General features: G+C 47.3%; 6 protein-coding genes across 6 annotated transcripts; 2 read left to right on the plus strand and 4 right to left on the minus strand.

The window, feature by feature from the left end:
• Nucleotides 1-23: 23 nt before the first annotated feature.
• On the minus strand, nucleotides 24-3,982 carry LOC132264347 (polyadenylate-binding protein). Its single transcript, XM_059764507.1, has 4 exons — nucleotides 3,607-3,982; nucleotides 3,355-3,547; nucleotides 2,069-2,541; nucleotides 24-1,735 (listed from the first exon to the last, which is right to left on the minus strand). Exons 2-4 carry the CDS (start codon nucleotides 3,518-3,520, stop codon nucleotides 440-442), a joined length of 1,935 nt encoding a protein of 644 aa, XP_059620490.1. The 5' UTR covers nucleotides 3,521-3,547; nucleotides 3,607-3,982; the 3' UTR covers nucleotides 24-439.
• Nucleotides 3,983-4,838: 856 nt separating this feature from the next.
• Nucleotides 4,839-7,821, plus strand: LOC132264267 (CCHC-type zinc finger nucleic acid binding protein). Its single transcript, XM_059764381.1, has 3 exons — nucleotides 4,839-5,072; nucleotides 5,656-5,872; nucleotides 6,846-7,821. Exons 2-3 carry the CDS (start codon nucleotides 5,677-5,679, stop codon nucleotides 7,094-7,096), a joined length of 447 nt encoding a protein of 148 aa, XP_059620364.1. The 5' UTR covers nucleotides 4,839-5,072; nucleotides 5,656-5,676; the 3' UTR covers nucleotides 7,097-7,821.
• A 420-nt stretch (nucleotides 7,822-8,241) lies between these two features.
• Nucleotides 8,242-10,116, minus strand: LOC132264266 (EKC/KEOPS complex subunit bud32). Its single transcript, XM_059764380.1, has one exon. The coding sequence runs from the start codon at nucleotides 10,026-10,028 to the stop codon at nucleotides 9,348-9,350; it is 681 nt and encodes a 226-aa protein (XP_059620363.1). The 5' UTR covers nucleotides 10,029-10,116; the 3' UTR covers nucleotides 8,242-9,347.
• On the minus strand, nucleotides 10,061-12,216 carry LOC132264264 (pentatricopeptide repeat-containing protein 1, mitochondrial). Its single transcript, XM_059764379.1, has 2 exons — nucleotides 10,444-12,216; nucleotides 10,061-10,385 (listed from the first exon to the last, which is right to left on the minus strand). Exons 1-2 carry the CDS (start codon nucleotides 12,088-12,090, stop codon nucleotides 10,143-10,145), a joined length of 1,890 nt encoding a protein of 629 aa, XP_059620362.1. The 5' UTR covers nucleotides 12,091-12,216; the 3' UTR covers nucleotides 10,061-10,142.
• Nucleotides 12,217-12,513: 297 nt separating this feature from the next.
• LOC132264263 (phosphatidylinositol 4,5-bisphosphate 3-kinase catalytic subunit beta isoform) lies at nucleotides 12,514-16,965 on the plus strand. The gene is made up of 9 exons (XM_059764378.1): nucleotides 12,514-12,836; nucleotides 13,023-13,280; nucleotides 13,528-13,920; nucleotides 13,986-14,683; nucleotides 14,758-15,576; nucleotides 15,648-15,824; nucleotides 15,889-16,366; nucleotides 16,439-16,558; nucleotides 16,631-16,965. Exons 1-9 carry the CDS (start codon nucleotides 12,672-12,674, stop codon nucleotides 16,757-16,759), a joined length of 3,237 nt encoding a protein of 1,078 aa, XP_059620361.1. The 5' UTR covers nucleotides 12,514-12,671; the 3' UTR covers nucleotides 16,760-16,965.
• Nucleotides 16,966-17,138: 173 nt separating this feature from the next.
• On the minus strand, nucleotides 17,139-20,092 carry LOC132263988 (protein white). Its single transcript, XM_059764024.1, has 6 exons — nucleotides 19,852-20,092; nucleotides 18,958-19,497; nucleotides 18,565-18,902; nucleotides 18,190-18,508; nucleotides 17,480-18,124; nucleotides 17,139-17,416 (listed from the first exon to the last, which is right to left on the minus strand). The coding sequence occupies exons 1-6, from the start codon at nucleotides 19,915-19,917 to the stop codon at nucleotides 17,315-17,317; spliced, it is 2,010 nt and encodes a 669-aa protein (XP_059620007.1). The 5' UTR covers nucleotides 19,918-20,092; the 3' UTR covers nucleotides 17,139-17,314.
• Between the last annotated feature and the right edge of the window lie 1,286 nt (nucleotides 20,093-21,378).

Below are 21,378 nucleotides of genomic sequence, written 5' to 3' on the forward strand. Positions count from 1 at the left end.
TCTGTGACTGAAAATACTTCTCGTCTCTATTTATTGTATTTTATTCCTTGATTCTTCGATACAGGTTCTTTTATTGTATAAAAATATTGTGTTATAACTAAGTGTCTGTGGAAGAAAATAAAGAACTCATCGTGTCAACTCGAATTCAACTTAAAATGTTTATTTCTTTCTCTTCAGGGATACAATTAAAAAGTGGATAATTCAGTAGTTTCTCTGTCTTGCTCGAAATTCAAATTAATAAAGAGACATATGGGAGAAAATAGAAATGATAGAAATCATAAATCGCTCGAATGAAATTGTGAAAATATTAAACCGCCACCTAAAATTCACGAGATTTGCTGTTGCCATCATCAGAGGAACGAAGAATACTTGAAGAAAAACTCACATGGAACCTCTTCTTTTGCCCAAAGTGTAACGTCGAATCGCCTCCACTCCCCTTCTACTCCATCTTGCCCGAAGTCACCACCTGCTGCTTGGCCTGGTGCGCCTGCAGGACCGCCACGGCCTCCTCGACCTTCGCCTTCAGCGACTCGCTGTGCTCCAGCATGTGCAGCAGCTCGGAGTTGTCGATCTCCAGCAGCATGCCCGTGATCTTGCCCGCCATCTGCGGATACATGCTCTCGATGAGCGGGAACAGGCGCTCGCCCAGCATCTGTTTCTGCTCCGCGGGCGGTGCCGACGCCAACATGGAGGCGGTCAGTGGCTCCTGTCCCTTCACATGCACCGCCTGCTGCACGGGCTGCGCCGCGCCCAGGGACACCAGCTGCTGCTGCGGATTGCGCATATTGGTCGTGTACTTGTAGTTTTGCGTGCGCCCCGCATTCGCCACCGGTGCCGAGATCTGGCGTCCCTGGATGGCTCCAGCCGCGTTCTGTTGTCCCGTGATCGGACGCGCGACATTGCGCAGCGACGTCTGACCACCCTGGCCACCCTGTCCCGACTGCTGCGCCGACCTGACGCCCGCACCGCCACCGGGGCGGTACTGCGTGGCTCCGCCGCCAGACGACAGGTTCGGGTAGCCCGCCGCGGGCACACCCACCGCCACGGCCGTGGAGTTGGTGTTCTGCACGGCGCCCGACTGGCGGATGGTCGGCTGCGTGGCCCAGCGTGGCGTGGTGCGCAGCTGCGTCATCTGTGGTCCGTAGAAGCGCTGCGTGGGCGGAATCGAGGGCACAAAGTACCCGGCGGCGCCGCTGGGCTGGTATAACTGCCCCATCTGCTGCATCCTCATGTTCGCCATCCTCTGCATGTACTGCGACGCCAAGTGAGCCTTGCGGTCCTCCTTGCGCTGAGCCAGTGCCACGTACAGTGGCTTCGTTCCCACGATACGCCCGTTCATCTCCGTCACGGCGCGCGTAGCCTCATCCGGCGCTGAGAAGCACACAAACCCGAAGCCCTTCGAGCGCCCGTCCTCCATCATCACCTTGGCAGACGTGATGGTGCCGAATTGCGTGAACTCCTTTCTCAGGATCTCATCATCGATCGTGTCGTCGAGATTCTTCACGTACAAGTTCACGCCTTGGCTGCGACTCAGTCGCTCGTTCTTGATCTGCTCAAAGCGACGCTTCAACTCCATCTGGCGCTCGGCCTTCTTCTGTGCTCTGCCCACGTACAACGTCTTCCCATCCGTGAGCTCCTTCCCGTTCAGCGCCGACACTGCTGCTTCCGCCGCCTCGGCGTTATCGAAGGCCACGAAGCCAAAGCCACGTGACTTGCCGTCGTCCTTCATCATCACCTGCAAAATGTCCCAACAAAGTCACTCTTAGTTCCAATACAACACTCTCTCCATTCCCTCTTTCTCGCACTGTTCGCGATAACAAATTCATGGAATTATTTTATCAGCAGAGCACAAAATTCCCTCCCAGTAATTTTCCCTCCATATAGAAAAAATTCTCATTCACATTTTTGGACATGAAGAAATTCCATTGAACCCTCTTTCTCAGCTTCAGCGCGCAGTCAAAAACTTTCTCTTTGCCCAAATTCATTAGGCATTCACACACACAATCCGCGCCAAAGCGCAAAGCAAACGGCACAAAAATTGCTATAAAGATCGGAGGAAAAAGCTCACCTTGTGACTCGTGATGCCACCGTATTTCTCAAACATCGTCTTCAGCGTCTCATCGCTGAGTTCATCACCAAAGTTCTTCACATACACGTTCGTGTAGAGTTTCGCCTTCTCGCCGAGCTCCTTCTCGCGCTCCTTGCGCGGAATGAATCGTCCCACGAAGACCTTCTTGCCGTTCAGCAACATGCCGTTCACCTTGTCGATCGACGTGTTGGCCGACTCCTCAGTCTCAAAGTGAACAAAGCCGTAGCCCTTTGAGGAGCCCTTCTCGTCCTGCGCCACCTTGCAGCTCAGGATGTTGCCGAACGCCGAGAATGTGTCGTACATGGCCTTGTTATCAATGCTCTTATCCAGATTCTTGATGAACACATTCCCAACTCCGGACTTCCTCAGTGACGGATCGCGCTGCGACCACATTATGCGAATCGGGCGGCTCTTCAGCAAATCAAAGTTCATCGTATCCAGAGCACGTTCGGCTGCAAGAGAAGCGAAATGGGAATTTAGAGATCAATTCAGGTCACGATAGCATGCTTTTTGGAAAGCTCCATTGCGATGTTAAGTCATGGACATGGTGATAAGACGATGAACAATTTGTGTTTTGCAATGAATTCCGCAGAATTACAGCAATTCTTTCACGAAGACTCAGTTTAAATCCCACATGACGGAAAGAGATTTCAAGAATTCTAGGCATTTGCGATGGAAGGAACTCATCGCATTATTGCTCTGATCCTAAATTCAAAGAGTTCTAATCAATAGCAAATTTCTTATTCAATTATGATTAAAAATATTTCACTTTCTCAATCACAAATTCAAGAGTGTTTCACAGAAATACTAATCGTGAAGGGGTTTAATCGATTGTAAAGTTTTCTGCAGACTCTTGCTTATCAATTATCTCTGTTTCCAACGGGATACATTCTAATGAGTGATAAAACCTCAGATTGCAGGCACTTATCACAAACGTTATGCGCGTTATGCAACGTGTGTCATCGAAAGGAAAATCTTAGAAACCCCTTTTCGTTGTTCGCCTGAATTTGTTCCACCGAAAAATTTCCACGCGAAAAATGCCTCAATTTGGCTCTCTGCAACGTGGCTTTTTTCCCGGCGGGCGGATTCTCATCCCAGAAGCATGTGCCCGGCTATGGGCAGAGCACACTGACGCCCAGCTGCGCGTCCGTGAGCGCCGCAGGCGCGTGTGTGCGTGAGTGGCGCAGAGAATTCGGGAGAAAGGCCAAAATGGCGGCCACACGTGGTCAAAATCGGGCGAAAAGCGGGCATGGCGCGTGACTCACCGTCTGCGGGCTGCTGGAAGTTCACATAGGCGTACCCCAGGGAGCGGCGCGTCATCATGTCGCGGCACACGCGGATGGACATCACGGGCCCCGCCGTGGAGAACTTCTCGAAGAGCATCGCCTCGGTAATGTCCTGATGCAAGTCGCCGACGTAGAGAGATGCCATTTTGGGGCTGCCACCAGTTCCGTGCGTCTGCAAGAGAGCCTCAGAGTGAGATAGCCGCCGGAGCGCCCCAATTTGCTCGCACTCACCTGTGTCGTAGGAAAACAGAAAGTGTGTCACGCTGCTTCTCGACGATGGTGAAATCACTCGCGCTGCTGTTTGGAAAAATGTCGGATTCACTTAGGTTGCCTTTTAGCTGTGATTCCCCTTATAAAACTGTTCTTAAATTAACACAAAATTTTATGATTTTTAGAGTTTTGCAATTTTTTTGGGTTTTTATGTATTTTTTTATATTTTTTTTAGGTTTTTTATGATTTTTTTGCTAGAGAATGTGTGGTCTAATCCATCACTTCCCGTAAATGAAAAACGAATAGTGAAGGTGAAGAGAGAACAAAAGACAAATGGCTGCTGCGATGCGCACGCTGCAGCGGGTGGTACGGGAACTGACGTTTTCTCCCGTCTGGCAGCACTTGGGAAATTTGCCAACCCGGTTGTGGAGTTCACACACAAGCAGTTCAAAAATATGAGATTTCAAGCCATTCTAGAATTGTTTATCAACTACAATCTTCTAATTTGTAATTAATTTTTTATTCATGCCTGGAAAAATGTTCGTTCAAATTGATTATAAAGTTTATGTTCATTCGCATACTTTTTCTCCGTATGTCTTCTTTACTCGTATTTTTGTATGGGGAAAGGATGAAAGCATTAAATAGGAAGGCGGTTTCATTGGTGATGATACACAAGAACGGACCTTAAATATACAATTCTAAATTTAAAGAAAAAAACGACATTTAGAGAATTCCATAATTTAATTAAAAAAATCTGTAACTTCCGTAAGTTAACCTTAAGTGTGCCTGATAATTTGCCTCCAATTACCAATTGAATTACTGATTCTACATTTTAACGTGATCCTGCTATGAAATTATCTGCATTGATATGACTTTCCCTATTATGAGAATTCAACGATTTCTTAATGTTTGCACAAAAGGCTCAAATTGATTTTATTCCAATTGCTTGGGGATAAAACATAGCATAGATGGAAAGAGTATATGATATTTCCCCATACGCGTATTAGGTGATGCCTGAAGTATTGCCCGAGAAGCGTGGACTCGTCAAATCGGGTTTGCCGAGTTGTACTAAAATGTCCCACTTCAGGGTCATTGCGGTGCGGGAATTGGCATAAAAGTGCATAGAAAGCATTGATTTCACTCGCAAATGCACGTAAAATTCATATTTTTATTTTTGACGACGATCTGAGGCAAAATACTGGCGTGCGTAGGCTGATTTGGTGCGGCGACTGCGGCAAAATCGAGCGGCATCGCGCAGTTCTGGTACAATTTCCCCCGGTGCGCCGGGATATTCGGGGTGCATCGGGCAAGCCATCTCTCTCTCTCGCTCAGCATTTGCCAATCCGCGAGGCATTTTCTCAAACGCCGAAAAAAGGTAGTGAGAAAATTTACCGCTGTGAACAGAAAAGCCACACAAATTGTGTACTGCTCAGGGCAAATTGGTGAGCTGTGGTGTAAGAGTGTTTCGGAAGCTGTTGGGCCGTCAGGTAATTGGTAAAAAGCAGGAAAAGTCTGTCCCCCATTTCTCTTGATCGCGCTGGCTGAAATAAAGTAAAAAATGTTTGCGAAGCGCACTGCTGAAAATTTACACGTGGGTTATAAAAATGGTGGTGGTTTCGACCAAAATGAGAGCGATTTTCGCCTCGATATTTTCTCACATTGAGCGTAAGTATGCAATGTGTTGGAAAATCGTTTTCCGGTCGCTCTGTCGCTATTTCGCCCCATTTATAAGCGCTCAACTGCGAGATTTGCCACGAAATGCCCTCCATCGCGTTTTTTCTTCTCGCGCACTTTCCCGACCCAAATCGCCCGTTCAACATCTTTGCCACATTCGCAGTCCCGAAAAGCGCGCCTCACACGCGCTCTTCGCCATTCGATGGTGAAAAGTGCGGCGCATCGCGTGAAAGCCCGATGGATTTTCAGTCCACGATGTTTAGAGATTTGGCGTTGCAGAGGAGAAAATCGATGGAGAAAGCGAGGCGCGAGCGTGCCTTCTTCTCGTGCCAATATGTGCCGCCCTCGAGAGCCGCCGCAGCGCCCCCGCACTCACGGCCGCCCTTTCTCTTACAGAGTAGAAGTGAGCGTTGAAGGATGTCGTCGACCACGTGTTACAAGTGCAACCGTCCGGGGCACTTCGCCCGCGAGTGCACGTCTGGCGTCGGAGGGGCGCGCGACAAGATGGGCAGCACCTATGGCCGCAACCGCGAGAAGTGCTACAAGTGCAACCAATCGGGCCACTTCGCCAGGGAGTGCAAGGAGGACGCCGATAGGTGTTACCGCTGCAACGGTGAGTCCACGCCACCAGGCGCGCGCGCCCCCTTGTGTTTCAGCCGCGGCGCACGAAAGCCGGCAAAGTGCGGAGAGCGTGACAGTGTGGCTGACAAGCGCCATTTTGCCGATTTTCGTGCCGCTTTCCAATTAGCCTCTCTCGCGCCGCAGCACTTTGCCGCCGCATCCGGGGTACACTCGAAGCGCCCCCAGCCATCTGCGGGAGTCGTATTTGCATTTTCCCCTCCCCAAAGAGTGCTCCATTGGGGGATTATCCGCTGAGAAAGTCCATTCATGGGAATAACAGTGAAGTTTGACTACAGTGGAAACAAGGCAAATAGGCCTTGGGCAAATTGTTGTGTTGGGAATTCATAATCAGAGCGAGAGTCAACAGTTCGTAGAATTTTGCCGGTTATTTTCTGCTGTTGACTCAACAATAGAGAGAATTTGCTGACAATAAAACAATCGAAATCAATTTAAATAAAAGTCCTAATTTTGTAGTAAATTTCTATTAAACAATTGACGAAACTATTATAAAATTGCTTGATGATATTTAAGGATTTTTAGGTTTTTTTTTACTTTTCATATAGATTTTAATGAAATAAGGCTATTTTCCGGAGTTTTTTTTTTATATATACGTACGCGAATTCGGAGAACAACGGAAATTTTATCACAGCGATAATCTTTAACCTCTTATCTCGCGATATAAAAACATTAACTACTTTTCTTTCACTGTGTTCGCACACAGAGAAATCACAAACGAGTGAGTTTATTTCCGCGTGTGCGTCTGAAGACATGCAGAAGAAGATTTTTATCAAGTCCCATCAATTTTATTCGAAAAATGTCCCAAAAAAGTGATTCTGAAACTTTCCTAATGACATCGATTTGCGGTGCTGCGGCGTGTGCGAAAATCGACGTCAGAGTGCAAGAAGTCAATTGGAGCTGCTGCAATGGTGCGCGCTTGACCGCTCTGTTCTCTTGTGTGTTTTCAGGCACTGGGCATATTGCTCGCGAGTGCAGCCAGTCTGCTGATGATCCATCTTGCTACAATTGCAACAAAACCGGCCACTTGGCGCGTCACTGTCCCGAACAGATTGACAATCGCCAGGCGATGTCGTGCTACAATTGCAACAAGAGCGGACATATTTCTCGTCATTGCCCTGAGGGCGGCAAGTCTTGCTATATTTGCGGCAAGCTAGGCCATATTAGTCGCGAATGTGATCAAAATGGTGGACGAAATTGAGATGACGAGTCGTCACAGTGAATCTTCCTTCTCGCCGCACTTTTCTCTGGATTTGGCCGAGGAGGAATCGATCCATGAAGAGTTTCTCGACAAACTCTTAACAATCTTTTTTGCGTCGTTTGTTCTCCACCTGTTTGAGATACAATCGCCTTTCATTGAAAAAATAAAATGAAAAAATACTAAATATGGATAAAAATGAATAAAAAAAAATGAAATAAATATATGGAAATATAAATGAACACATGAGTAAAAGTAATGATGAAAAAAAAACTTGAAGGAAATATGTTGTTTTGTTTTCATTTTTGGATTTATTATAAATGGTAGAAATATAGGGATCTCAGAAGAAATTTGTTGAAAAAGAAAGAACGCGTGAAGACTAACCAATATAACAAACAAATAATAAAAAAAAGAAGAAGAAATATGTAAAACAAAACACGAAGGAAGAAGACAAACGAGAAGATTTGATGCTCTTGTATTTAAATACCGATCATTTATACTTTGTACATAGATGAGTGTGTATAAAGACGATTAGCATCGATTTTGAAAGAGACAAAACCAATTTTTCACTTTTCTGTTTGTAAATTTTTGATATAGGAAAAAAAAGAGGAAACTCACTGAGAAAAAAATTGTAAAACTGAGCGAAGATGTAAACATGATGCGAAGGAAGTCAAAGGAGAGATTTAATAACGAAAAGGTGCTTCACCGCCGTCGTCTTGATAGAGAGAGAAAGAGAGAAAAACACACTATAAAATGGGAGAAACAACATAATTAGAGCATGAGAAAAAAGCAGTGAACAGAGGAGAAATTAGTCGTTTAGGATTTTGGGAGAAGAATTTAGAGATGAAGAAAACACAGGACTTCAACTTAAGCGATAAAACATGGAAGAAAGTGGAGTTTAGAATATATAGGATTTCAAAAAGAAAAAAAAAGAAGGAAGGAAATGTTTTTTTACAAGCCACTCTGAAGGGAGAATCTTCAGTTTTTGTACTATTTTACTTGTCTTGTTTTTCTACTACAATAATTAGTAATTATACTTCTTATAGAAATTGAGGAAATTGCGCGCATTGCAAAGGACGAAAAGCTCAGGTCATTCACACTTGCTCTCCACTCTCGAATGGGTTCTTTTCTTTTTAATTTCTTTTATAAAAATTGGAGGAAATTGGTGTCAAAGTAGATTTTAAGGGGTTCCTAAATCCATATAAATATTTTTAGGGTAGCGCAGAGTTGAAAAGGGTAGCAAAATTCCAGATGAGAGATCCACAGAAGAAGTTTTAGCGTGAAAGTTTTTGACTGATTGCGGAGCTCAAGTGTGAATAACCTTTGATTGTACTTACAATTATAGAGAAAAAAAGAAAACACTCTTTGTAGATGAGTTTGATTATGAAGAAGCGACATTTTGGAGAATCTTTTTTTTTTTGAGTTTTTGGAGATAACCACGAAGACGAAGATGGAGAGACGAAGAGATATTAAATAACTTTTTAGGCTGATGAGAATGAAGGATTGAGATTCAGAGAAAAAAAGGAGGAGCATAATAACATTAATTTGCATTTTACTTTCAAGGAGTTCATCTTGAGATCTACACAAACACACACTTTTTTTTTAATTAATGAAGAAGGACAGAATACAAATTTGTGTCAAGAAGCATTGGAGGAAAATAAAAGATATTGGGCGCCCCACGTAAGAGAACATTGGAGAAAACAGACATTTTTCATACAATGTGAAAAGAGATCTTTCCGCAGCATATAATAAACAAAAAAACTGTTTGTAGTTCTTTTTCTTTTGAGAAAAATTGTGATTCTTTTGACTTTAGCCAGAAGGAACAGAGTAAAAATCAGAAAAAAAACACACACACATTACACATAATTCCTATAAAAGCAAGAAAAAAATGTATTATAAATATTTGTGGAAGAATAATAAAGATATCTCGGTTCACAGAATCACTCGCATTGTTTGTGTTGCAGCTGTGAATTTCACACGAATTTCTGATAGTTGGAGAAAATGAGTAATTTTCTCCGCGCCACTCTTTCACTCATGTTGAGGGGAGAACATTGGTGCTGAGGAATCGTCTGAAATTCACGACAATTTTGAGGAAGAAAATTTTCATAACACATCGTCATCTTTAATCTATCAACAAGCCAATTCTACACACAAATTTCTGCCTTCGCAGAATCGATTGAATCAAAATAAAGCAGTGAAAATTAAGTTGTCCTGAGATAATTTAATAGAATAATTGCATGAGGATTCTGGACAGTCATCCGACCATCGTCCGTTTTCTGCCTCGCGCGCGCACTTCCTCGTATTTGGCCACCGCGGCTTCCGCGCTCTTCGCATTCTCCTCTCTGTACACCTTCAGGATCATGGGGAAGAGCTTCGGCGCGTCGCTGTGGGTGCTCAGCAGGGCCCTCTCCAGCACGTACAGATCCACGCCCTTCGACTCATTGTTGTTGTTGCCCTTGGACAGTCCGAAGTCGATCATCACCAGCTCCTTCTGGCCATCGTCGCGCCGCACCATCAGCATGTTCGATGTGGTGAGATCTCCGTGAATGAGATTGTTGCCGTGCATCTTGCCCAGGATCTTCCCGATGCTCGCAGCGAGCTCCTCCAGCTTCCGCTCCACCACGGCGGACGGCTCGGGCGAGGCCAGGAGCTCGTTGATGTAGTCCTTGGCGGTCTCCGCCTCCTCGAAGTACTCCATGTAGATCTTCCGCTCGTTCAGATCGTGTCCGTAGATCTTGGGCGTGCGGATGCCCATGCTGGCGCACTTCCCGATTGCCTTCACCTCCGCCCGGATGCGCTCCTTCGTCAGCTGCGCATCGAGTTCCGGGTGTCGGTACTTCTTCGAAAAGCGCTCCTTCACCAGGCAGTTCTGCCCGTTGTACTGGCCCAGGTACAGCTTAGCCTCCGCGCCCTGCATTATCACCTGGCACGACATATTCGCCCCCTCTGCAAGGATTCTGTGCACGGGAATACAAAAACACGACGCGTTTTCTGATTATTTTCTTATTGACATTTCTCTGGGTTGCTATAAAATTTGAAATAACCGAAATTACACTCTCAGCTCTTTCAGTTCCCGGAAGAGCTTCTTCTCATGCTTCAGTTTGGGGTTCTTCTCCTCCTCGTACCCTCCTGGCTGATTTGTCTTAAAGTGCGCATAGGGATGCTCCTGATATTGCCTCAAAATATCCGCATTTGACTTGTTGTCCAGCCCATTTGTCGTCTTCCATTGATCGAACTTCTTCTGGAACAGCTTCAAATCCCTGGTGAAATATCTTATGCTCTTGTGGGGACTCTGAAAGCAGAAGTCAATTGAGATTATCCTGCAATACTCCTTCAAATCCGCAACCTACGCCATGCTTCTTCCACTGACTGCACTTCTGGTTGAACTCCAGAAGATGCCGCACAAATTGCATGTTGGGCTTCACTTGCTCCCATTCGCACAAGTCCATCACGTACATTACGTAGCTGAAGTTGTATTTGGAGCATCCTTGCTTCAGCATCGCCCCTAGAATGGCTGCATTCAGGCGGATCTCGTTCTTCTTCATCACCATCAGCAGTTCCTCGGCTTCCGCCTGGGTTTTGCATCCCAGCGCCATCACGCCATAAGTCACGATGTCCGGCAGGAGTTTGGCAGTGTGAATCATGCCCAGAACATCCTTGGCGCCCGCGTAATCGAACCTCATGCTGCGCTTCTTGATCAAGACGTTGAAGAAGTCAATGTCCGCCAGGACGTTCTCTTGCTTCATGAATCTCAGCAGGAGCTTCTCAGCCGTCTCCGTCGAGGGAATCACCTCGATGAGTTCCGTGAAGGTCTTGATGTCTGGTGTGACTTTGCAGGTGCGCATCTCCTCGATAAATCCCGATATTCCGCCGAGCAGAAGCAATCTGTCTTGTGCCTTTGTCACCTCGCCCAGAGACACCAAACTGCCCAGGTGAGGCCTGAGACAGATCAGATTGGGAGGCGTTCCAGCATTGTCAGCTTCTGTAGTGAGTTCTGTGCCTTTCTCGACATCCTCCTCTGCACTGCTCAGACGTTTTTGCTTCGCGGCCATAGATTGCGCCAGAATCTGCTGAATCACTGCCTCAGTGGCTTCCAGGTCGCCCAGGCCACAATCCCGAACGCACCGAAGCAGGAGATTGAAGGAGAAAGCGTCTGGAATGAGCCTCTTGCTGCGCATCTTGTGCCACAGCAGAAGTGCATGGCGGAAGCCCAACTCCTTGTCTGTGATGCACGACTGAAGGAGGAAGTTCATGGTGATGACATCGACGTTCAGCTTCTTGTTCCTCATCTCGTCCACCAACTGAAAGGCCGTCACGATGTCTCCGCAGCGCCCGTAAGCTTTGATCATGGCGTTGTAGTTTGTCACATTGGGCTCGTATCCTTTCTGCAGCATCAAATCCCTCAAGCGATTCGCCCTCTTGAGGCCGTCTGCAGGCCAGGGAGACATGGCGCAGGCGTTGAACAGTCCCGTGTAGGTTCCTCCGGTGACTTTGAGGTCCCTCTGCTTCATCCGGTTGTACAGATGAAAGGCTTTGTGCGTGTAGCCGAGGCGTCCGCAGGCGCCAATCAAGAGATTGTAAATGTAATTCTCTGGCTTCACCTTGTCTTCCTTGATCATCCGCTCCTCCACGACATCGATCGCCTCCTTAATCCTTCTGTTTTTGATGTGCGACTTTATGAGGTCTGCATACTGCTTCGTGCTCAATTGATGATGTCTGTTCGGCTTCTCCAGAATCCTCTGGTGCTCCGCAATGTCTCCGGGCTCCTCGAAGTCCTCGTCAGTCTCTGTCAACGTGGGCGGACCAAAAACGTCCGGATTGTTCTGTGCCATCAGGAAATCCCTCTCAGACTGACTGCAGACGAGAGAAGTTGTGTGAATCTTCGCCGCAAAACTTCCTGCATTTGGCGACTTTGTTAAACATCGTGGAAATGTTGATCTGGAACTGAGACACCTTTTGGGTGAAAATCTCACTATTCTTCTTGCAATTTGCAGCATTTTCACGGATTTTCCTCTTTGTTTACAAAAGCACTTTCGCACCTCATGGGCGCATAACCTCAATCTCTCTGAATTTACAACGATCACAGTTATTGCAATCCAAGAGAGCACCAAAAGACAAGCATAACAGTGTGAATTACAAGGATTATGATTAATATTGAAGAATTGATTGACATTCCTGAAAATCAATTAAAATTGTACAAGATTTCTTCCTAATTCGAATGCTCTGCAGACTGAAAATTCTGTGAATCCTTGCGTAAATCCGTGATTCCTTCAAGCTCGCTCGCACCCTTTATAGGCCTCTGCCATAATTCCCCTCTCCGCCAATCAGCGCCAAACAGGCTTTTTCCCCTCCAGCAGTGACAATTTCCAAGAACCAAAATACAATAAGCATAATTTTGTGTAAAATTTCTCCGATTTTCAGCCAGAATCTCCGCGAAAAAGCCCAGAAAAGTGATTGTGGTGTGTCAAGCAGTATTATGTGCGTGCAATTGTGCTGAATTCGTGTGAAAATGGACGCGTGAAGTGTGCGAAAAGTGACCCAGAGTGCCTGAGTGTGTTTGCGAAGGCAGATTTTTTGTATGCGAGAAAAAATGGTGCCCTTACCGCAGCCTTTCGTGGAATACGATTTCTGGAAGCGCACCGGAAATTCCACGGATCCCATTGAGCTGACATGCCTGATGCCCACGGGCATCCTCATACCACTCATCACGCTGAGGAATTCCACACTGCAAGACATCAAAGAGGTGCGTTTCCGTGGGCGCTTCTCGGCCCCCTGAGAAGACGTCACTGCCTCGATTAGTCACTGCACTTGTTTTTCACCAAGATGAATTGCTTGTCGCCCGAGGGCTGGGATCTGGGCCTTGGCCTTTGCATCCCCTTGCGTGACCTTGCGATAAGCGGTGTCTCTAATCGTGCGCTCGTGTTTGCAGGAATTGTGGGAGAAGGCGGAGAAGTATCCCTTCTATGGCCACCTCAGGGACAAGTCCATGTACGTGCTGTACGCCCTGTCGGAGTTCTCGAAGCCGGACGAGCTCACGGACGAGACGAAGAGGATCTGCGACGTGAAGCCCTACTTCTGCATCCTGAAGATATCCGAGAAGCAAATCTCCACCAACAACACTCTCAACAAGAACATCAACTATCTCATAGGAAAAGTGCCACACGAGTTCTCCATGAAGAATCCCGAGGTTTGTTATGTCGCCAGCTGTGCTTTTTAACCCTTCAAGGACAAAGAAAGGCTGAAAAACGTCCAGTTTTCACAGGGGAAAATCATTTTGAATATCATGGCATAGATTTGTTGCAAATCTTGAGTTTATTTCTTCCTGTCAGTCTTATAGAAATTAAGCTGTTTCATTTGGCAAAATAATTTGAGCAGGAGAATCTTGTGAAAATGCGCAAGAAAATTTCTCAAAGAATTCTTCACTGTCTTTGCAGCTGAATGACTTTCGCTACAAAATGAGTCTTCTGTGTGATCAAGTGTCGAGAAAGCGGCTGAAGATGACTTGGACGGACAAGGTGATGTATCAATTCCCACCGCGATTGGCGTCCACTCGTGAGATTCCGGAAACGGTGCGAGTGCGCTTTCGCAACGATCACTTCGTGCTCGTGGCGAAGTTTGAGAATCAGGAAGCGGAGACGTCTTTCACGTTCAGCGTGCGATATGACATGACGCCACACAAGCTTCTCGACACCATTCTCACGAAGAAGGCGCTCACGACGAACAAGCAGCTGAACAGGGATCGCGTGAGCGACTACATCCTGAAGGTGTGCGGACAAGATGAGTTCCTCTTCGGCGAGCATCCGCTCGTGCAATTTCTCTATATACAAGTGAGTTTCCTGCTTTCTGTGCTCATAAATCGGCACTCTGACGACGCTTCTTTCCCTGCTTTCAGGACACTCTGTCGCGCAACGGCGTTCCAACTGTCGTGACGCAGTCCATAAAGAATTTATCAGTGTTTGAGGACATCATTTACCAAACTCCGGAGTCTCTTGAGCGAATGAACAGTAAATCTCGCGCAACGCTTCAGCACCACAATTCGACGACGACACTGCGCAAAAAGACAAAGCACACCCTCTCGTGGGACATCAACGAGCGCTTCCAGTGCACAATCAACCAGATAAAGGATCTCAACTGCGACACGAATCGCACGGTGGAGGTGGGCATTCAGGTGGGCCTCTTTCACGGCGGCAAATCCCTGTGCGAGCCCAAGCAGACGATGGAGAGGATTCTCAACACCGAGGGCTGTGCGGAGTTCGAGGAGACGCTCACGTTCGACATCTTCGTGTACAATATTCCTCGGATGGCGCGACTGTGCATGGTGGTGTACGAGACGGCGAAGAGCACGAAGGGTGGCGGCGTGCGATCGCGCCGGATAAAGGATATAAACAGGGACATGTTCATCAATCCACTCGTGTGGGTCAACACCACAGTATTCGACTACAAGCACCAGCTGAAGACGGGCGCCGTCACGCTGTACGCGTGGGCGTACGCTGAGGACTCGCAGTCGGACGATCTACTGCACCCGCTGGGCACAGTGGAGCCCAATCCGAGGAATGACAAATGCTCGGCGATCACGATGACTTTTTCCAAGTGAGTCTTCAATCTTTTGACCCACAAATCTCACTAAACTGACTATTTTCACCCCTTCTGTCCACCTTCAACAGCTACAGCACAGACAACACGATCATGTATCCGTCGGAGGACAAGATTCTGGAGCACGCGTCGCGTCTGGCGAAGCAGGACAATTTGAACAGAGACAGCGCACAGGACACGCGCACGATCAGGGAGATCCTGTCGCCGTATCTGAAGAACGATCGGTTGCATGAGATGCACGAGCAGGAGAGGAATGCCATCTGGGCGAAGCGTTATGATTGCCTGCACGATGAGGCGGAGGGATTACCGTGTTTGCTCTTTTGTGTGGAGTGGAATGATAAGAATGAGATTTGCGAGATCACGAGTCTGCTGAAGAAGTGGAAGTCTGTGTCGGTGGAGCGAGCGCTCGAGTTGCTGGACTACGCGTACGCTGATCAGACGGTGAGGCGATTCGCGGTGAATTGCCTGCGACGCGTGAAGGACGAGGAACTGCTGCTGTACTTGCTGCAGCTGGTGCAGGCGATGAAGCATGAGTCGTACATGTATTCGGATCTCGTGGAGTTTCTGCTGGAGCGTGCGCTGAGCAATCAGCGCATTGGGCATTTCCTCTTCTGGCATTTGCGATCGGAAATGCAAGTGCCATCGGTTCAGATACGTTTCGGCTTGATACTAGAGGCTTATCTCACGGGGAGTCAGGAGCACATTCCGATGTTGCTCAAGCAGATGCAGTGTCTGGAGAAGCTGAAGGAGGCCTCGGAGTTGGCCAAGAAGGGCAACAGGGAGAAGGGCAGAGCGCTGCTGCAGGAGTTCTTTGGCGATAATCATGTGTCAAATACGATTTCCAACGTTGTCAGTCCTCTCAATCCCAGTTTTCGGTGCAAGGCTCTCAGGTGAGTGGGGATTTTTGAATGGGGGGCGGTTTGAGGGCTTTTCAGCTGATCTCCTGGCTTTCTCATTGCAGAACGGACAAGTGCAAAGTGATGGACTCTAAAATGCGTCCTCTGTGGATTGTTTTTGAGAATGCGGACATTCACGGAGATGATATTTATGTGATTTTTAAGAATGGTGATGATCTGCGGCAAGACATGCTCACGCTCCAGATGCTGAGGATAATGGACAGGATATGGAAGAGTCATGGGTGAGAGAGTGTGTCTGAAAGTGTATCTGAGATTCAGCTGCTAATCCCATTCGCTGAATTGTAGGTATGACTTCAGGATGAATCCCTACAGCTGCATCAGCATGGAGAGGCGCCTGGGGATGATTGAGGTGGTGCTGAATGCCGAGACTATTGCCAACATTCAGAAGGTGAAGGGAATGTTCTCGGCGACGTCGCCGTTCAAGAAGGGCTCCTTGCTGACGTGGCTGAGAGAGCACAACACCACTGACGAATCTCTGCAGCGAGCTATCACGGAATTCACGTACAGCTGCGCGGGATACTGCGTGGCGACGTACGTTCTGGGTGTGGCGGATCGCCACTCGGACAATATCATGGTGAAGAGGACTGGGCAGCTGTTTCACATTGACTTTGGCCACATTCTGGGTCACTTCAAGGAGAAGTTCGGCTTCAGGCGAGAGCGAGTTCCCTTCGTGCTCACACATGACTTTGTCTATGTTATCAACAACGGACGGACTGATCGCGAGGCGGATGAGTTCAGGACGTTTCAGAATCTTTGTGAGACTGTGAGTTAGCGAAAAAAAAACACTGTTGAATGGATGAGGATTTAACGCTGTGTGTGTTCTCTCACTTTGCAGGCATTTCTTATATTAAGACAGCACGGATGTTTAATACTCTCATTATTTGCAATGATGATCTCAACTGGACTACCAGAATTGTCTTCAGAGAAGGATTTAAATTATTTAAGAGAAACACTGGTAAATGTTTTCAATCAAACCCTAAAGTGAATTCACACACTAATATTGGGCTCTTTGTCGTTTTTTTCTTAGGTTTTAGATTTACCGGAAAATGAAGCACGCGAGCATTTTAGATCAAAGTTTAGTGAAGCTCTGGCGAATTCATGGAAAACATCCCTCAATTGGGCATCTCACAATTTCTCCAAGAATAATAAGCAGTGACAATATTTTACTCTTTAATGGACACAAGAAGGAAAGCATTGTGAATTGGGGGAGAGAAACATTTGGAGATACGAGTCGAATAAGTGTAATGTATAATTTTAAATAATTTTCACATGGGCATTGAATGCGACTAATTCACAACTAATTTAATTTCGTGCGAAAGAGTATGCAAGTGCGAGAGAAAGATGAAATAAAAGTCTTTTCCACTGGAAAAATGTCTTTTACATCTGAGCTTTCAGCGTTGTGTGCTTGAGTTTCAAAATCCTCCTGCAAATCATACAGAATGTGAGATGAAAATATCAACTTTGCAATATTGTAGGTAAGTCAGTGGCAAACATACTAATTCTTGCATTGATAACAAAGAGACTCGCGTTTTGTTTCTCCCTATAAACAGATGAATTATGTGATTACAAGTACGATAGTAGAACATTCAGTGATCTTTATTGCATTTATAGAAAACCCAACTCTTGCTTATTTAGTGATTTACAGACACAGAACACAAAAATACCCATAAATTGCTTTCGAGATTCTCAAGTTTAATACTTTGCTGATGACTTATTCCCTACTCCTCGCTCGCCACCACAGCGTGAGGAAGGCCAGAAGTCTAAACAGGATCAGGAGGAGGAACAGTCCCAGAATGTCGTACATAAAGTGCTCCTGAAAGGGTGAAAAATGTCACAATTTGTGGGAAATGGAAGAGATTAGTAAAGTGAAGCAAACCTCTCTGAAGTTGAGCGTTTCCAGGACGATTGCTCCTGAAGTGGGACACGTGATGTTGGCGTGGTTGCAGACGATCTCTCCGGGCTGCACGCTGGCCCACTGGTTGATCAGCATCGCCTCGTTGCCGTACTTGAACCAGGAGAGGTACGAGAGCCAGGTGAAGTAGATGGGCACCGAGGCGGAGTTGAGGAAGAAACCGCCGAAGAGCAAGAATGGGATGATGATGGGAGGGCCAATGGACAGCGCCATGGACGTGGAGGAACTCATGCTGGAGATGAGGTAGCCGAAGGATGTGGCCACGTTGGCCAGGAGAGCCATGATGGCGGCGGAGATGGCGAAGTTGGCGAATTGCGGCAACAGGCCGATCATGGGATAGGCGATGCACGTGAAGAGAATGGGCAGGATGATGAAAGTGGGCATTTCGGCCAGCGTTCTGCCCAGGAAGAAGGTGTCTGTGCGGTAGAGATGACTCCTCCTCTCGCGCAGGAACACTGGCAATTCGGCACAGAAGACGTGAATGACGGCAAAGACGTTCTGGAATGTCATGCTGGTGAGGAACATAAAGATCGCTCCGTTGATGTTCATCACGCCATTCTGATTCAACTTCTGCTGGAAGTAGATCAGGCCTATGAGGATGGACACCATCTGAAACAGACAAGAAGGATTGCCGCTGACAAATTGAGGGCTGAATGAGAGATTCAGTGACTCACCAGAGTCTGGATGATTCGCACTTTCATGATGAGAGGCTCTTTCATCATGCTGATCCAGGAGCGCCAGAGAATGGCTCGAATCTGAGTCATCCACGGCGCTCTGTATCGCTTCACAGTGTCGATGGGCGCAGGGTGACTGTCGCTGCTCCTCATCGCCTTGATGGTCTTCCTGATCTCTCCAGCAATCTCATCTTGGCTGAAGGCGTCGCAGATCTTGTTGATGTTCTCCCGGCTTTCCTCCTCATTGCATGTGCTAATTGCCAGGACTTGGATGAAGTGATCTGCTGGATTGTAGTTCGTCGGACAGGGTCTTCCGATTCTGTAAGAGAGCCAGAATCATCGCATAATCTCCGGAGACTTAGAGAACACTTTTACCTGGCGAAGAACTGCGTTGCTTGAGCCGGTGTTCCGAAGAATGCCACTCTTCCGCTCGCCATGAGGAGGAGTTTGTCGAACATGCTGAACAACTCCGACGAGGGCTGATGAATGGTCAGGATGACGGTTTTACCCTTCTCCACGAGATTCTTCAGCACCTGCATCACGCTGTGTGCAATGAAGGAGTCCAGGCCGGAGGTGGGCTCGTCGCAGAGCAACAGCGGAGGATCCATGAGGGCTTCGGAAGCGAAAGACAGGCGCTTCTTCTCGCCCCCGGAGAGACCTTTGATCCTCCCAGGAATGCCAATGACCGTGTTTTGGCACTTTATCAGCGACAACTGGAAGAATTACAATCAGATTAGAGATTAGAGGGAGCGCTTTTCTTCTTCTCACCTCAGAGATGACTTCATCCACGCGCTCGAGTTTCTGTCTGTAGGGAATGTTCTTGTCCATGCGCACCATCGCCTGGAAGATCAGGTGCTCTCTGGCAGTGAGAGAGCCGATGAAGAGATCATCTTGCTGCACATAAGCGCATCTCGCGCGGAGCTCAGAAGCCGTCACGGGGATGCCATTGAGCGCTCTCACGGCGCTGGAAGAGACGTGAATGCCGGACGGAGAGCGAAATGCCAGTGTGTTGAGCAGGGTTGTCTTCCCGGCGCCGGAGCTGCCCAGGATGGCCAGCAATTCGCCACCGCGCGCGTATCCTGAGACATTTTTCAGCAGATGCTTGCGCGTTCGCATGGGCTGATGCGTCTTCCCGCTAAAACAGTGCTTCCACCGCGACCAGACGCCGCCGCCACTGCTCTGGGAAGCCACATCGCCGAAGACATCGAGGCTCTCCCAGGTGTACACTAGATCTCGGTGGATCTGCCGCGGAAGAGTTATCTTGACAGCTCCATAGGATCTGTGGTCATTGCTCTCCAAGTCAGGATACTGGAAGAGACGTGACGAGCTTTAGAGCTGCTAAATCATTGAAATGCTTGTGCGTGAGGCACATTTCGAGGGGCTCTCGTCATGATAAGAAAAAGGTGGACAAATATTTGATTCTTGTCACTTTTCATCCCACAATTTATTGCTGTCTATTAAGCATTCTCTTCTGCATTCTTCCTGCACAGAATGACGCTGAGAAACCATAGAAAATCGCAAGGGGAAATTCGATAGCTCGGAATTTGCACCAAACACTTCTCAATCAATTTTCCACCGAAGGTTTTAGCGGTTTTAGCACAGCAAAGAGACGGAAAATCCCAGAAAATTCTGGGATTGTAAGATTGTAAAAGGAAAACTCACCGAAAAGGATGATTTATTCTGCGCGTCTCCATTCAGCAGAGGTTCGTTCTCCTCAAAACCAGTCATTTCGACTGACGATATTGAACACTTTGTGAAAATCTCGTGTAATTCCAAGTGGAGCACAAAGAGAAAATTCCCTTGAGACACTCTCTTATCACTGTTATCGCTGAAATCACACAGCACGTCTCATCTGGCGAATGCTGTACAATTTGAGCACACTTCACCACTTGAAGGTTTACTCGCGACTGAGACTGGATTTCGATGCGTTCTGCGAAAGAGACAAACTCTGCGTGTGTACTCGCTATTTTGCGGTCATTAGAATAGCAAACAGGAGGGAAAATTCACGTTATCACATGCCTTAATTTTTTTTTATTAATTTTCAACGTCAGGTTCAACGATTCTTAACTCATTTTCTCGTGATAAAATTGCGTAAATGATGTTTGACACAGAATCACGTTCAGACAAAGTTCAGACATACTAATAATAAAAATGCATCATCATTTATATAGTATTAACTTTATTACCTATGTATCATTTGCACATACAAAAATAAATGATTCATACATTAATCAGACAATTAAAAGGCACAACATTTCACTGTCTGATTTCCTTGAAATACCCATTGAAACCAAAAGAATTTTAGGTATATTCTTTAGAAATAATCAAAAAGAATTGTCCGTAATTTTTTTTTTTTTCTACTTTAGCACTTTACGGTCCCAACCTTATCAGCCGCAAGATCGTCCGTACAATCTGGATCGTTTACAAGTCTTTTCCCCCTTTTCTAAATCCATTCGCAAATGACGGTAATGTTTATAAAAGAGGTTCTTCATTGCAACATTCAATTTATTTACTATTAACAACCCTGTATAATATGCGCATATCACAGTTGGAGAGAATCGAGGGGAGCTCGCAAGATTTAGCCGGTGAGTCCGCCCAGGAGTCCACCGATGGTGCCGACGACTCCGCCGACGACTCCGCCCACGGTTCCGAGCAGGCCGTTGAGGATGTTGGCGATGGCGGTCGGGATGGTGACGCCGAGAGCCACAAGAGCTCCGGTCACGTTCTGCAGGAGAGACTGCAGCTCGGCGCTGATCGGGCCGACGACGGACTGGAGGACGTCGACGATCTGGCCGGCGGCGTCGAGCACCAGAGTCAGGATCTCGCCCACGGAGCTCACGACCTGGATGAGGATGTAGCCCAGGACGGTTCCGAGGATCGTCACGAGCTGACCAACGCCAAGAGCGAGCTGGCTGACGGCAGATTGGATGGCGGTGACCAGTTGATTGACGGTGGTGGTCACGGCGCCGGTCACGGTGCTCACGGCGGTGCTCACGGCATCGGTGCCAGCGGGTGCTCCTGACGAAGAGAGAAGATCAGCGGCGTTCCCAGAATGGGGCGGGAGAGGACTTACCATAGGCGACAGCCGCGACGGCCACGAGGACGGTAAGAGTGGTGAAGAAACGCATGTTGCTTAACTTGGTGGTTGTTGCTGGAACTGATGCCTTCCTCTGGTTTTCCGGCGCTTTT

This window comes from Phlebotomus argentipes, unplaced genomic scaffold, assembly GCF_947086385.1.
Source record: "Phlebotomus argentipes unplaced genomic scaffold, Phlebotomus argentipes genome assembly contig_32, whole genome shotgun sequence".
Taxonomy (NCBI): domain Eukaryota; kingdom Metazoa; phylum Arthropoda; class Insecta; order Diptera; family Psychodidae; genus Phlebotomus; species Phlebotomus argentipes.